This window comes from Podarcis raffonei, chromosome 7 (assembly GCF_027172205.1).
Source record: "Podarcis raffonei isolate rPodRaf1 chromosome 7, rPodRaf1.pri, whole genome shotgun sequence".
NCBI classification, from domain to species: Eukaryota; Metazoa; Chordata; class Lepidosauria; order Squamata; family Lacertidae; genus Podarcis; species Podarcis raffonei.
In genome coordinates this window covers 81,655,765-81,672,046 of record NC_070608.1, presented here as the reverse complement: position 1 = coordinate 81,672,046, position 16,282 = coordinate 81,655,765, and the positions used below count along the sequence as shown (strand labels likewise).

The following is a 16,282-nucleotide window of genomic DNA, read 5'->3' as shown; positions in this document are numbered from 1 at the left end:
CCATGGAAGGATTTCTGCTGGAGTGAACCAGCCCAGGCAAGGTAAACCTTGCCGACCCCTGGGTTAAGTACATGTAAAGCACATGACTTCCCCCAAATCCTGCAAACTGTGCCCCCCGGGCCCCGCCCCACCCAAACTACAGTTGCTTAACACCCTTTGTCTCAATCTGCTTATGGGAGACAAAATGCCTTTAAGCAAATTATAATGAATGAAACTAATCTGGAGAGAGTGCATTATTTTCCTTATGCTTCCTCTTTTCTTGTCTTGCCTCTCCCATTCTACATGTGGCTTTGCAGTAAAAGATAGAAGACTTAAGGAAGATGGAGACTGAACCTTAAAAGAAAACTAGCAAACATTTCCAGCTCCAACGTTTCTTTCTGTGTAATTAGAGAAAGCACATCTAAGTCCTGTGCTTTTAAGAGCTCTGCCAAGAACTGATGAAATTGCTGTGTGCTGCCAATATTGGCTCATCTAGTGCATTACTGTCTACTCTGACTAGCAGTGACTAGATGTCTTTCCCATTATCCTGCCACCTGATCTTTTAAACTGGAGATTGAATCTGGGATGCAAAGCATGGGCTCTGCTACTGAGCTATGACATCCCACTGCCACCTCCCTTTATAACTTCAAAATAGCAGAACAGGTGACAAGCTGAGTCATTCATACAAATGTCTGTTGTTTTCAGCATTCAGTTCAACATACAGTTGCAACTGAAATTATTCAACTCCCATTGCAAATCAGGTTTATTATCAAAATTTAAAGACTTTCAGCTGTTTGCAATGAGCAAATCAAACAAAAGCAATTGAAATAGCTCAACACAGAATCAAAACAAGCGGTAAAAAAGAAGAACCAAAACTATGCATATTTCACTCGAATAGCATTTTGTTTAATAATACATTATTTGTCCAACATGGTGGTACACATAAGATAGGAAACAAAGCATTACAGGTGCATGTTTGGATAAAAGAGACATCTGTATTAACCACCTGCTAATCCAGCACAACTGGTAAGGAGAGTCACTCAAAGTGCATTAGTCTCATTTAGACTCTGGGACCCGCTAACCTTTTAACAGCTCTAATCCTGAACTCAGGAGAGGGAGACATCAGTGTTGCACCATCTCTCACTGAAAAGTCTTCCTGTAACACCTCAGGAAAGCGAATTAATTACACTTTGTTCTTCAGTTCTCCATTTATTGATGCTTCTGATACGGCACTGATCAGATCCTGCCGTCCAGGATTTCTCCTCTTGCATAAACTTTGGATGCCTTTGTAGATAGCAAACCCAGGGATAAACAGGCTTGGTATTCCTGCAAGGACTACGATGATAGCATAAACCCAGTCAGGATATTTTATCGACATTGATTTGGGAAACAGGTCCTGAGGAAAAGACGACACACCTTTCAGATAGTAGTAGGTGGTGAAGGTGCAGAAAAGATGGAAACCTAAAGGCATCCATCTACCCATCCCCCCTGAACTACATTTAAGCTAGGCTCCTTGGAGTGCAGGAAGAGCAGTGCCAGAAACTTATATTTTTGCTTTTGCAAAGGCCAAATTGGTATACCCAGCACCGCTAAGGGGAACTGAGAACTCAGCTACATTAGTAAAGAAAAAGTGTATTAAAACACTGTGACACTAGACAGCGCTGTGGAGTTCTTTTGCCAATGTGATTTCACATTATGTTTACAAGAAAATTTACAAGCTTTTTTTTTAATGTGTCTATATCCAGTATGAGGTTCCATTCAATGCAGGCATGCCTTAACAGGGATTGTGATCAATCATTTAATTTCAATTAGTAGCCAATTTAGAGCAGGTAATTTATTTTCCCTAAGGGGGAAACAAATTGTTCTTCTTCATCTGCCCCAACAAGATATTCAGCAAATAGTCCTTGTGGGGGTGTGGGAAGGGTTGCAAACTGTGGATTGGGCAATCAAAGGCATGCTGAGCACAGCGTGAATGAAGAGAAACCCATAAAATAACTTGGGGTGTGCTTCTTTGAACATGTGTACTTACGTATTCGGGATCCCAGACATTGTATCGTAATTCTTCTCCCACTTTCACCGCAAAGTAAAAAAGGAAGATAACCAACATGATAAGAGGACTGATAAATCTCCAGGTGGCCTGCCAGAAGATATTGGGTTTGTGTCCAATCATGAACTCAATATCATCATTAAATCTGATAATAAAGAGAAAGGAAGTTTAGAGAAACCAAACTGCTTTGGACAGATTAAGGGCCAACTCACACATGCGTATTCATTACTTGGTAACTGTCATAAGGAAAGAGGGCATTACAGATACGTCAGAACTGACAGAACTTCCATTGCATTGCCTATAACGTTATATCTTGTAATGGAATCGGCTCTCACATTCAGAAGCTGGTTATCAAGTGTAGACAAACTGTTGCAGGAATTTATGTATAGGTTGGGGGGGTTGCCCCTCCAGCAGATATCATGCATATGCAGCCCACTACCAAAACCAGCACAATTGCTTTTGTGACTTTTGTGATTTGTCCCCACAAAACACCCCATCACAGTTTCTTCCTATCTATTGAAAGGGCCTTTGCTGCACAATACCAAATGTAACAATTCACAGATAAATGTATCTATGTACTGGCTCACTGGGAAAACTTCAGAAATTCATATAGACATGTGAGCTCAGCTACTCAGCAGCCCCTCTGCCTGAGTGATAATTCCTGGCATCCTGATACCTGAATGCCAGACAGGTAGCCATTCCAGGAATAACAAACCCAGATGAACACAAAAGGGTGTGATTAACTTGGCTGGGAAACAGGGAAATGTAAATATCTTTTTTGTTACACTTGATGGGTGTTTGGTGGAGGGCAAAGAGAACCATGGGGCAGGGTCCAGGATGCAAAGCATTTTGCATGCATTATATCTGTAATCCTTAAAACAGTCCAGTAAGGTGGGCTTATAAATCATTTAAAGATTTTATTACAATCAACCAGTATACAATTTTTGTTAAACAAATAAAATTATTTTCCTTGTACTTTTGAGAGGCGGGTGGGAGAATAAGTGGCACAAATCTAGCTACAGAATTTTTGGCTGACAGGAATCCAGAGACACTTTCTATTTGAGAAGGTTTCACATCTTACCTGTCTATCCCATATATGTAGACAACGGAAAACATCTCGAAGAAAGCAATTATCAGCAAAGGAATGGAACCAGCAAAATTATCAAACAGAGCCAACCAATAGTTTCCTGATCTCAGCACAAAAATAATGGCAAGCAAGAAAGATGTCACACAAATCAATCCTGTAAAGAAACAGCAAACACGATCAAACAAAATAAACTGTGAAGCAGAAAGTTTAACTAAGAAAATTAAATAAATATTATAATACAAGAAACGTTGGCAACACCTCAAGGATCAAATCAGCTAGACATGAAGAAAATGTATTGATCCAGTTTTCACACATCATGGTGAACAAGTTAACAGTTTATTGCAACCACGCTCTCTCTCCCACCCTCTGCTCATTCTGGTAGGAAAGAAGCTGATTTCTGCCATAGTATTACATCCAATCCAGGAGCTATGATTTGTTTCATTCCAACAAAGCATGCTCAGTAAGCCAAGAAGAAACAATGAGTACAGGTTGTGGCTTGTTGTGAGTGAAACAAACCAGGATCCCTGGCTCAGACATCAGACACTAAGCCAAGAATGGTGGGTTCTTTCCTCTGAACAGTAGCTGGGAAGACAGAAACAGACCAAAAAAGTTGCAATCTATGGTTGATTTCAATGTGCGAACTAAGCTATTCTGTTCTTGGAACTCTATGGAGGATATAAAGTCAAGGGGGAAAAGAAAAGAAATGGCTCCTTCAATTATTGTTATAGATTTAGGAAGTCTTCTGAAATTCAAAGTTCGAACTCCTCAGCTAGACTGGTCCATCTCAAAAGAGTTGCTGTGCAAAAAAAAAAAAAGGAAAAGCAAAAAAGTTGACTGCTATCCAAAGCTACATGCTCACAATCAATTCCCTTCTCCTCCATCAGCAATATTCAGCAGCAGGGGTTCCTTTACTGTGTTTGGCTGCAAATGCAGGTCCAATGAGTAGCTGCAATGATTTCACTCTGCCTGGCTTGCTGGCAAAACTCATGAGCAAGTTGCTGACTTTTTACCATCATCTTTAAAACATGCTTCATTCATACTGGGTCAGATTCAACTAAGTTGTTGTGCTAGCAAAAGCCAACACAACAAAGCCTGTTGATGCAATGGTACTTTCCCCAGCCGTCTTCTGCACCATGACCGCTGCAACCAACCCAAAACTGCTGAGGAGGGTCAAGAGGACCCCACAGAACAGGGGGAAAGGGAAAGAAAATTCTTTCTAGCAAGCAGAAATGCTTTTTCTGATTGAACTATTGTCTTAGTGCAATACTGAATTCCACCCAATGAAAATAAAGTTTAACATGAAAGAAGCAATATACTACTTGAATTCTGATGACCGCTTTGCAATCCCTCTGTTGCCACACCCTGATTATACTACCATTTTTTTCAACTAACCTGTAACAAGTTCCTTAGGCCATTTTTTCGGTATGATTTTGAGATCGTTCAGTGGCACCATAACACCCTCTATATTCCCAAACATAGAGGATAAACCTAAGCAGAACAGCATGATAAAGAAGAGGATGGACCATATTGGTGAAGCAGGCATTTTGGTGATGGCCTCAGTGAAGACAATAAATGCTAAGCCAGTTCCTTCAACACCCTGCAGAAAATAGCAATAGATATAGATGTAATAAGACATACAATTATTGATCATTTTAAAATGCACTTTAAGTCACTCAGGTTAGACCAACTACAGCCAGCTTCCTAATCCAATAGGACCATATCATTTATCATTCTATCACTAACTGCTCTTCCACCAAAGAACCCAAGAATAGAACCAGATAAAATCATCACAAAAGCTACAATGAATAAAGTTTTTGTTCAAGCAACAGCAGCCATATGCTAAAATCAGTTACGATAATTTCCAAGAGGGTAAATAAATTCTCTCTCTCTCTCATTTATGTTTATATAATTTGGGTCTTACAATGGTCCAGGACACATGTGGTAAATCATAATTAATGGTTCACCAGTAATATGGAAGTGACTCATGCTTATTGAGATAAAGTCCTTTATTATAATCTTGTTAGCTTCCATGTTATCACCTTACATCACTTAAGAATGATTCCAGGTCACAGGTCTGAAATGTAAGAGTTGCAAAGGTTGCTGGATCTGTCGTGTTGAGCCAAGCTTGCATTTGTTCAAAGTTTTCCTGGGTTACATTACCTTCTGGCAAATCAAATGCATTTGTCAGAGTGAGGATATTTCTGCAAATGCAAAAGGAAAGCAGTCAATGCCTCTTCAGTCAATGCCTCTTCACACAGATTTCTTAAGTTTTATCATTATGACAATGAATTAGTAATGCAGATACATTACAGTGGGGTCAAAAGTAAGTTCTGACTTTACCATCTGCTTCCTAATTTCTATTGAAAATAGAAAGTATTTTGCTACTTTATCAGGCAGTAATAAAAATAGAGCCATCAGTCAAATAAAAAGATATCAGATCCTTAGAGGCAGAGTTCTTAATAATTTGGAAGGGTATGCCTCCCAAATCCTATATTTCCTGTGCCACAAAGTTGTTAGCTAAGTTAAGAGAGCTGAGGGCAGAACATTAAAATAAATTAACTTACATGTTCTCTCCTATTTGTAAATAGCTGATGTTTGCCCAGATACAACAAGGGTTATTTGTACATAGAAAATGTTCTGGCAACCACATGCCCACTGTTTCCCCACATCATTGGCAGTTCTGCCCATGTTGCTTGCTTATTAAAGAAGACAACTGATCTCACAAACCCCTAGAACTATAACTGTCTGTGCAATTGGCACTCATATTGGGGAGGGGGAAGAGAACAATGATCTGGGATGCTTTAACTGGAAAACAGGAAAAAATTACTTACTGGCTAAAGCAATTATCATATCTCTCTGTTGCTCTGAATCCAATGATTGAGTATATGACAGTAGCTGCATAAATGGATGTGAGGCCATTAATCACAGAGATAGTCAGAGCGTCCTTTTCACAGTTGTTACTGGAAACCAAAACACAGAAACAAGCTCACCGGGTGATCTTGGGCCAGTCACTGTCTCTCAGGCTTATGTACCTCTGGGATTTGTTGTGAGGTAGAAATGTGCGGTGGTGGGGAGGTGGAGAAACGTTTATGTGAGCCCTGGTTGCTCAGTTTCCTACATCTTGCATGGTAAGAATTGTGCTACAAATAGTAATACACAGTCTTCAGTATGAAAGAAAGGAGAAGGAAGGACTTTTCTAGACCTTGATCTTGAGCTACCTTGTTTTGTTCTTCCCGTGTTTTGTTTTGTTTTTGTTTTGCTCATGAAGAACATATGCCTTCCTAGATACTTATGAGATAGGATTGGGGGGTGTTACTGTCAAGAAATGAACTACTACCAATTGTGAAATTCTGTTCTAAAATTGAATTGACTTTTTCTATTTGGTATGGCAACTTACTGAATTGAATTGTAACTAGAGAATGAGATGAGGCCTCCAAAGGCAAGGGAAAATGAAAAGAATACTTGAGCTCCGGCATCAAGCCAAGTGGTTGGGCTAGCCAATTCTGCAACCTGAGGAACAGAACAAAAGAGCTTCAAAAATTGGATAACTTTACAGCTAAAATGGAACAAAGGCATGTCCTAGCTGACTCCTAGCATGCAACCTTTTCATTTAATATAAAGTGTGGTATGGGAGAATCCCACCGCTAGGACCATCCTACTCCTGTCATTCAGTGCATAATCCCGCAGGCAGGTTGAAGGAACTGTCCATAGGAGGAGAAGGGTGCAGAATGGACAAGCAAGGCAAGGAAGGCTATGCGTGTGGACAGCCAGGCAAAAGACTTCCAAGAGAAACCTGCCTTAGCCCTGTCTATCTAGCTCCTTCCTGTCAACACTGACTGCCAGCAGTCCTCCAGGGTTTGACGAAGAGGCCATTCCCAGGTCTTTTACTTGCTATCTTCTTACTGGCTATGAACCATGCTTGGACCTCATTTGCTACCTGTGTGCAAATCATATATGCTTCCATTGAAATAGGGCACCTCCCATGCTCCTGACTGGAGAGATACGTTGCTCGGAGTGAAGAGTCAGGCAGATTTTGAGGGTTTTATGTGTCAAGGTGGAACACAATCCCCCCCCCTGTCATCTGGGAAACTGCTGAATCAGCAGGTGATATTTGCAGGAGCCTCAGCTAACACGTTAAACACATCTGAACAGGTAGAAGAGGGCAGGGCATCACCATTTACTATGCAACCCCTCTCCCTCAGCAAAGTGGCATGTCTGTCTGTCTATATGACTTTGATCATGGAGGGCTTAATGATATCCAGGAAATAATCAGTGTAAATAATGCTGCAAATGGCTCATTTCTATTCAAACTTCCAGTTATTCTGTTTACTTGGGGTGGTGGGTGGGGATCTAATCAATACTTACATCAGGCGTGAAGAGATATACAATTCCACTGGTTGATCCTTTCAGTGTTAAGCCACGGATCAGGAAAATTGTAAGCACAACATAAGGAAGTGTTGATGTTACATACACGGCCTGAAGAAGGAATATGTCAATTGAATATGCACAACATGAATACGCTTCTTTTGTTACTCTTACTTCTTTCATTCCTTCCCATCCACAGCTCCATTGTCTCCCACACAGTTGAAATTTTTATTTGTCACTTTCAGAGCGGGGAACTGCCTTCCCCCCTCCTTAACATTACTCTGTAAATCGCCGTGTGCATTGATGGCACAACATAAACCCCCAAGGAAAATTTAAAGCATGGGGTAAATTTGTTTCAATGAAAAACGGCATGGAAAGGAGGAAACTGGGAGAAAAACCATAAAGATTTGCATGTATTATCAGTTACCAATATTGTAGGTGTACAAATTGTAATTGTTCTACGGGAGCTACTTCTGCAGCGTCTGACTCCACATTATATGGGTGTCATCTAAAACAAGAACCAAGCGGATCAGATGAATGATGTAGCTCAGGAAGGAACCACATTACTCAGTCTGTCTAGATGGTAGCAGATCAGATTGAGGCTGTACCACATGAAACCCACACTGAATAAGCACTACAATAATCTGGCCTGTATTCTGATTCAGCAATACATCTGAACCTGGCCTCTGATAACACTATGTGTTGCAATTTCTTTAGAGTTTACAGGTCACACATTGAGACAAGGGCCTGCTCTTACCTACAATGCCACAAAATAGACGTTGCGGCAAACATGGAATTTCCATCCCTCTGTTTGTCCCCTTGTGCTGTGTTTGGTTGTTCTGGGGCTTGTGTGTACACTGGTGCCGATACATGTTGTTGTTGCTAGGCTTGATCATTATTATGAACTGCTTAAATTTTAGCATGTTTTTAAAACTTTGTTTTATATTAGGGCTCTGTATAGCCGATCGGCACATTGATTGAGACAACTGATAAAAATAACAAGTAAATAAAATAAATAATAAAGTGAAAGCTGAGGCAGGGTGGAGAAGGATCTGTTGGGAAAGAAGTGGCCGGCAACAAGGAGAATGTTTTGCCCCCTTCTGGCCCAAAGATACCATCCAGGGTATTAAACACACTCCAAGCCCCGCTTAAATCAGCACACACACAGGCAGGTCTGTGAGCCCAGTTTGGGGGAAAGCAGCTGCAGCAATCCCTAAAATGGTTGGAAAACAGAATATAAGAAGTAGCTCTGATTTCGTTCATACAAGACAAAAGTACCTTTCCTGTTGTTTCAATGCCTCTAATCGTGCACACATACACCACTCCCCAGGCACATACTAAACATAACAGCAGCCACCACTGTACAGTTCCAGTCTCGTCAATATTGGTGGAGACATTTAATGTCTTCCTGTACCAAAAATAATCAACAGAAGAGCTCTTTGCACATTCGTACACGTAACCTGAAACCAAAGAAACAGTCCTATTAAGCAATGCTACAATCCAGTGGGAAGCTTTTCTGTGCAAGCTCCATTATAATGAAAAACCACAGTGCACTCTTGCACATCTCCCATTAATTTCAACAGAGCGTGCACAATAACTTTTACAGATTTGTTTCATTTCAAGAATCTATACCCTGCTTTCCATTGCTTGTCTCAGAGCACTTTACAGTAAAAATAAAACATACAATGTACAAAATTTAAAACATTGGAAACAGAAGCATTAAAACAAAGGTTTCCGGAGGAGGGGAAACATCTTAACCTAGCATCTGACACTTAGCAGGACGATGACTGCCTGATTTCGAACTTTCAGTGGCCTATGCCACAAGTTTTTTGTTTGTTTTTGTTTTAAAAACATTGGCAAGAAAGCACCTGACCTTTGCAAGGACACTGAGAGTGGCTTGTGAAATTCATACCCAACTGGGGTGCCTCTTTATGCAATTGAGATGTTTTGAGTCAATTCTTCTACTCAATTAATCAGTAAAAAGCTGCAGACTTATTTAAAATAAATATGACTGGGTGTGGGTGGGTGGAGTTGCTATTTCTTCCTCCTCTGCCTATCAACCTTTGACCAGTCACTCCTCTTCCCTAAGGAACAAAAGAGAGAAGCACACATTGGCACTGCATGAAATGCAGCACACAGGAACCCTCCATTCTACCAGCCTGGTAGAAACTGAGCTTTTTAAACTTTTGCCCTGCCATTTCCCCCAGGAAAACCTGCTCTTTACCTCTGAATTGGAACAAACAGCAATTCGGGTTTTCCTCGGATTGCCATAAAGTGTGGGCTTTCCTGGGGAAAGTGGCAGGACCCAACAAAAAAAGTGCAGACCTATGCCTAGAAATTAAGCACAAAAGCAAGTCTGGGTGTGCCCTTTGTTTGACCGATAGTTTCAGCCAATTGGCTACTTTTAAGTGGTGGTCACTTTTTTTATTGAGTATAATAATCATTGCCACCCTAGATTGCTGGTAGAAAGCAGACATGGATTTATTTAAACCAGTCAGACTTTACTGAGTCGCCAAAACATAATTCATTTCCAGGGCAGTTCACAAAACAACAAAAAAACAGTTAAAATGCCATGCAATTTCTAAACCAGACTAAAAGATTACAACACCTTGAAAATAATGTTAAGGTCAGTTCTCATAGTGGTTTTCAGAATTCAAGACGCAACACCTTGGCTCAACCTGCTAAGACTATAGCTTACCCAACAGGCCTTCCAAAACAGCCAAAGGAAAGCCAGTGGTGAGTCGAACCGATAAGCCTCCCTTGGAAGAGAATTTCAGATCATGGGCAACCATTATTAAGATAAGTCTGTTCCTCGAAGTCATTGGCAATTGGAACCATAACTCACCCTTATTTCCAAATGGTTCTGATGCCAGAATAATGTGCAGGATAGCTCAGTTATAGCTTCCTGGATCTTGGCCCTTCTCTTTGGACAGTCACTTAGATCTTATCACTGGGCAATAGTGATGTTTCTGGGATTTCTCTGCACCCAGCAGCTGTGCTCAGGGCTGGCCTTGCTATGCAGCAGTGTGAAATAACCTGTTTCGGGTGACACTATGGAAGGGAATGGTGTCTGAAGGCAGGAATTATTGCCTGAACAGTGGTTCAAGACTTTTAAAAGTGTTATTCTTATCATGGGGAGATGCCATTTGGGAAGGGACCTAGAGCATCTGCTTTGCATGCAGAACATCCCACGATCAATCCCTGACATCTCCAGGTAGGATCGGAAGAGACCCCTACCTAAAACCATGGACAGTCACTGCCAGTCAGTGTAGACGGAGGTGGATGGACCAATGGGGAAATCCCTATGTTCCTATATTTGCTCCTAATGGCCAGCATGAGGCAGGAGGTGGGGTGATAGAAAGTATTTATTGGTTAGATCCAAACTATGTAGGACACATTTGCTTTCCAATGAAATCAATGAGCCTAATATTAGTGAGAAATGCAATTAATTTACTGGCCCCTACACAAGGTTTTCATATGTGCAATAAGTGAAATAAAATAACGTTCTGCCCTGAGCCTTACGCTACAAAATGGTCTTGAGGAAACTTTCCTATTGTTGTTGTCTCCAGCTCAGCAGATTAAAACATTACCCTAGTTCAAAATGATCTTTGGTAAAAGACTGTATTTTCTTATGCTGTTTGCAGAGAGAAGCTTTTTTATGATAGACGGCTAACTATTACAAGCATAATCTGTACCTGTTCTGTTTTCATCAGCAAGTGGGCATTCACTCCAAGGCAGTGGCTCTTGGAATGAGTTGAAGAAATACCACATCACCCAAGCAATAATAGTATTATAGTATAAGCCCACAAAGAAGGAGACAATCATTGCTGCTATACCTGTAGGAATAGAGAGAAAGCATTTAGATAGATCCTTTTTGTATTTAAAAAAATAATAATGATTTTGAGGAACAATGATGAGGAATTGAAACCGACAACAGAACAAATCTTAACAGGTGCAACAAAATTTTGAAGATGTATCCCTGTCCCTTTCTACACTGATATATCTAGTACAGTGGTACCTCGGGTTACATACGCTTCAGGTTACACACTCCGCTAACCCAGAAATAGTACCTTGGGTTAAGAACTTTGCTTCAGGATGAGAACAGAAATCGCACGGCGGCGGCACGGCAGCAGCAGGAGGCCCCATTAGCTAAAGTGGTGCTTCAGGTTAAGAACAGTTTCAGGTTAAGAACGGACCTCCGGAACGAATTAAGTACGTAACCAGAGGTACCACTGTAGTTTTCTAAGAATAATCCACAGAAGGAAGCAGAAATCTCCATATATTTAAGGGTGCTGACCTCACAAAGCTACAATTCCCAACACCCTTAACAAAACATAGTGCCCAGAATTCTCCATGATTGTTTGAGTGGCATAAGAGGGCTTTGGATGTATGGTGTTAATTGTTAAAATCAATCTGAGGCCACAGACTGGTCCCTCATCTGTGTGTGTATCTGAGTTTCAGTCTCAAGTCAAGAAAGAAAGTCCAAATTACTTTTCACCAAAACATAATATACACAAAGCTGATAAAGGACAGCTTGTTGGATTTTATTGAAAGACTTGTCTCTTCCCCCTTCAACAAAATCACTGTCCATTTCTTAAAGAAAATGGAAAAGTAGGACCATGTAGATTGCACTACTCTTCCATTTTTTCTCAAAAAAGAAGCCGGGACTTTCTGCTCCAAGAAAAATGACTGGAGGGTTGCAAATTGATTATAGTGGTGTGTGGAACCCCCCAATAAAATCTGAGTGAGTGAGGCATGGTGATTCCAACCTAAACACCTTGCATGAAAGCATATGTATGCTTATAATGCCAACATGTTGCTGAGTATTAAAATACATTAAAACTTACCTACGCCCTTCAGGGCGGGATGGATAGCACTCCAGACACCCACACTACCTCTTCTAAGTCTTTGTCCAATGGCAAATTCAAGGTGGAGCAATGGGATGCCTTCCAGGACAAGCAAAATGAGGAAAGGGATCATAAAAGCTCCTGCAGGGGTAAAATCCAAAATGAGTATGTTTTATACCCGGGGTGGAGAACCTGTGGCCTTCAGATACAGCTGGACAACAACTCCCCCCATCCCTGACAATTGACCGTATGGGCCAGGGCATGGGGGCTGATGGGAATTGAAATCTAACAGCAACTAAAGAGCCGCAGTTCCCGGTTGTTTTATTTTTCTTTAAATGCAAAAGGGCAACTGGGATAAAGTGGTAAGGATGCAATGGTAAAGAAATGCAGAAAAGGAGATACAAGAGCTATTGTAGCTTATCCTTTTGTGAATAATGTATTTTTTACCATGGTTTTCTAAGGAAGCAAGTAAAAACAGTGCACTAATGCAGAATTTCAGGCATCATCTCTCACCACACTCTAATACACTATCAACATGACTACCTTTTCAAAATGAAACTTGGGTATTCTCAGGAGAGTCTTACTTCTATACATTGAGGGAGAAGTTACAAAATAAGACTCAAACCCATGTGTAGGGTGGGGGACAGACAGACTGGAGTAAAAGGGCATCAAAATTATCTCTTTTCTTTAAAAAGTACTTGTAGTTTTATAGCCAGCATTGCTTGGGAATTCCAAGAAACCCAAAACTCAGTGTGGTTTTGAAATCAGTGGTTAACATCAGTGCAGTTTTGAAAGGTTCATTCTGCCATCTTGTTTAAAATTGTATCCAAACATAGACCAAAAAAAACCCTACTCAGAAGCCATCATGCAAAATTTGGCTGTGAAGCATCCAAATGCGTAGCAAACAGCTTTCCAAAATGCATAGTAGATTCTAATTTTCCCATAGCCAATTGCTCACTGGGCGTGTTATCTGTTTCTTAAGCAAAACAGCATGTCAAAAGAGAGAGAGAAATGATCCAGAATAGCATTGACAAAATCATTTATCTCACACGGCATTTCTGTTCAGTCACCAACTGAATATACTGGAATATTTCCCTCCAGAGGGGAATTCTCTTACAGAATCATCATAAATCATTTAATAGCCCTATGCAGAAAAGTGATGCTTTTTAAACTGTTTTAATCCAATGCTGAAACATTTGTACACCTCTACCTTAGAAAGCGGAACATGAAGTAAATTCTCTCAAATGGTTAAGCTGCTCTCACGTCACCCTCTATGTTGAAATTTGGAGCACACATTGTGATTACCTGAAAAATCTGAAAGTGGCACTTTTTTTACATTGAGCAGTTGAAGTTCAGGGGGCCAAGTTTATCTCATAATGTAGGCCTGCACTCCAGCCACACATTGGAAACAATCTTAGGCTGATGTTTACCTGCTAGAACTAGCATGCAGGGTGGGGATTTCCTATAACAATGAGGAATGTGTGTCTGAGCAAAATGCAAGCTTCTCTTACTAATATTTAATTGCCATGTTAATCAGTACGCCAAATATGTAACACATTGAGTACAGTACTGAAAGTTTAGAAATTGACATGTCCTCCTTCAGTGAGTGAGAATGTGTGACTGGCTTTTAAATAAACACTTTCCTGAGATAAAGATTAACACACCCGAAATGCAGTGAAAGCAGGACGGGAGGAATGGCAGTGAAAAGAAATCCCTGAATTTGTTTTTTAAAATGAAAAAAAGAAAATTGTCAGAAGCAGCTTGAATCTCTCTCAGATTGTTGGTCTGCCTGTATGACGTCAAGCAGATCATTATACACAGTGGATCAGCACTTTGGCAAGGTGGAGATTCAGTAAGTATATTAACAAAGAGATTTAGTGGGATATGGACTTTAACCAAGTGAATGCAATGACATATGTTTTCAAGAAGCCTCGGACTTACCCAGATGGCACTGTGTCTCCCTCTTTTAGAATGTGCTAAAGCCAGGATAATAAAGAAATAAACAATACAAATCTCTCCTTTCCCTGTTGTCGTTTGTCTATTTTGTTTGGGTTTTTTTGCAGTGTGAGCAAGTCTGTATGTGTAGCTGGAATAATATTTTGTAGGCAATGGTTGCTGATACACTGGTAGGGTTATTTTGCTCAGGGTAAGGGACAGGTAATTTTAGAGAGGTGTGAGTGGATTGGTGGATCTTATTTTTCTGAATTTTTCTTCTGCAGTAAAAGCAAACTTGCATGAAAAGGCACAGGTCCTAAAATATTACAAAGTGATTAGCTGCATCAAGTAGTCTTATATTTCAGAGCATTGCTCCCAAATATACTACAACACAAAGTAGGTGCAATGGTAACTATTTTAGACCTATTTTAATTGCATGAAAGTTAGAAAAACCTCTGAATTATGAAAAAAGCTGCTTAATTTAATAATGATAATAATGATAAAATCACCACCACCCATGGGAACTGGGCTGTTCACAATAGTTATCATTTGTACAAAGCACAGCATTTCTTGACTAATCCTAATTTTAAATTAGCTCATGTTTGTAATTAAAATGTTAATGACTATTTCCCTTTTACAGTCAGACACAAATGAGAAACCATAAGAAATTTGGGTCAGCCTTTCTTAACTTTCTGAGAATGCCCATTTTTAAAGAAATCTGTACCTCTGTCATTACTGCTGCAATTCCATGCATGTTATAGTCAGGCATTTGGCTGACTGAACTCAACAGAACTTCATTCTAAATAAATGCAACCATATAGCACAATCACATGCAAATCTCTCAATTTCCTCAAATGATAGGGTACATGATTGCTTTGCACGTTCTCTCTAAACTAGGTGTGGTTTTTTTGTCATTGAAAATCATAGTGATTGAGAAAAACATTGCAATTTTCCGCTCCATTCAAGCATTTTCACTCAATAAATGTCTGCCTCCACCATCTGCATGATCAGAGACATACCTCCTCCGTGGCTCTGGCAGAGATAGGGGAATCGCCATACATTGCCCAGGCCTACACAAAACCCTATGCAGGTGAGCATGTATTGTGCCTTATTATCCCATTTGGGTCTTGAATCCGCCTCTGTAGCCTCAAGGTTTTCAAGGTCCTCATGGGAAGGTATTCTCAGTTCCAAGTTGGGGTTTGGCAGCTGCAGTTTTACCATGATGTCTCTGTGCTTGGATGTCCTTGCTCAAGAATCCGTAGCTGGTTCTGGGGCCGGCCAAAGAAAGGGAGCCTTGGCTGCTGGCTTCAGCTCTTTATAGTGAACCTTTGACACTAAACTTGATGGTGCTGACTTGGGGTAGAAAGGAAGCGTCAGCAAGTCATTTGATTAACCAAGGTTACTCAGAGACTTATTAATGCCTTATCTGCCAAAGCTCCAACTGAGCGCAGTGATTGCGTGGTATCAAAATGATCAAGACAAGTAATGGCAATTCACAGGGCAATTTGCTCCAAGGTACATAAAGCAGTATGTTTAAATAGACCTCGCCACACCCCTCTGCTAACCATCATTTGCAATAAAGTGAAGGACATTATCCCAGCAAAATCAAAGCCCATAACCAAGTTCCTGCAACGCCCTACAATCTCTGTTAGTAATCATGCTTGCTGAGACCTCCCGCCCCTTCCAGTATGTGCACATCCTGCATCGATGCCTTTACAAGGCTTATATTTCATTATTCTTAGTAAGCAAAATATTTGGGCTTTAGATCAATTTGGGCAAAAGTGTTACAGGTGATTAGAAATGAAGTTTTGTGAGACACTTAACATGTTTAATAAATGGTACCAAAAAATTAAACCAAAGGATGGATTCCTCAATTTGATTAAGATGTTACGGAGCTCTGAATTTCATTAGAAGTAGCAGGGGGAACTGCTCTGTTGGCAAGGAGGGTTCTGGCCTATCTGGAGGGTTCTAACAGCCTCTCTCAGCCATAGAGATGAATGAATCTGTAAATTTTGGCTTCTA

General features: G+C 40.5%; 1 protein-coding gene across 1 annotated transcript; it reads right to left on the bottom strand.

Annotated features, from left to right (window-relative positions):
• Positions 1-724: 724 nt before the first annotated feature.
• On the bottom strand, positions 725-15,606 carry LOC128417951 (sodium-dependent neutral amino acid transporter B(0)AT1-like). The gene is made up of 12 exons (XM_053397215.1): positions 15,280-15,606; positions 12,326-12,466; positions 11,174-11,314; positions 8,757-8,938; positions 7,479-7,589; positions 6,511-6,623; positions 5,945-6,073; positions 5,158-5,314; positions 4,506-4,710; positions 3,108-3,267; positions 2,009-2,171; positions 725-1,375 (listed from the first exon to the last, which is right to left on the bottom strand). The coding sequence occupies exons 1-12, from the start codon at positions 15,479-15,481 to the stop codon at positions 1,163-1,165; spliced, it is 1,917 nt and encodes a 638-aa protein (XP_053253190.1). The 5' UTR covers positions 15,482-15,606; the 3' UTR covers positions 725-1,162.
• Between the last annotated feature and the right edge of the window lie 676 nt (positions 15,607-16,282).

Coding starts and splice junctions, on each gene's coding strand:
- LOC128417951 (XM_053397215.1), bottom strand. CDS start 15,481: ATGGTAAAACTGCAGCTGCCAAACCCCAACTTGGAACTGAGAATACCT. Junction 11,315..12,325: donor TCCCGCCCTGAAGGGCGTAG/GTAAGTTTTAAT, acceptor CTATTCCTACAG/GTATAGCAGCAATGATTGTC. Junction 1,376..2,008: donor ATGTCTGGGATCCCGAATAC/GTAAGTACACAT, acceptor TCTTTTCCTCAG/GACCTGTTTCCCAAATCAAT.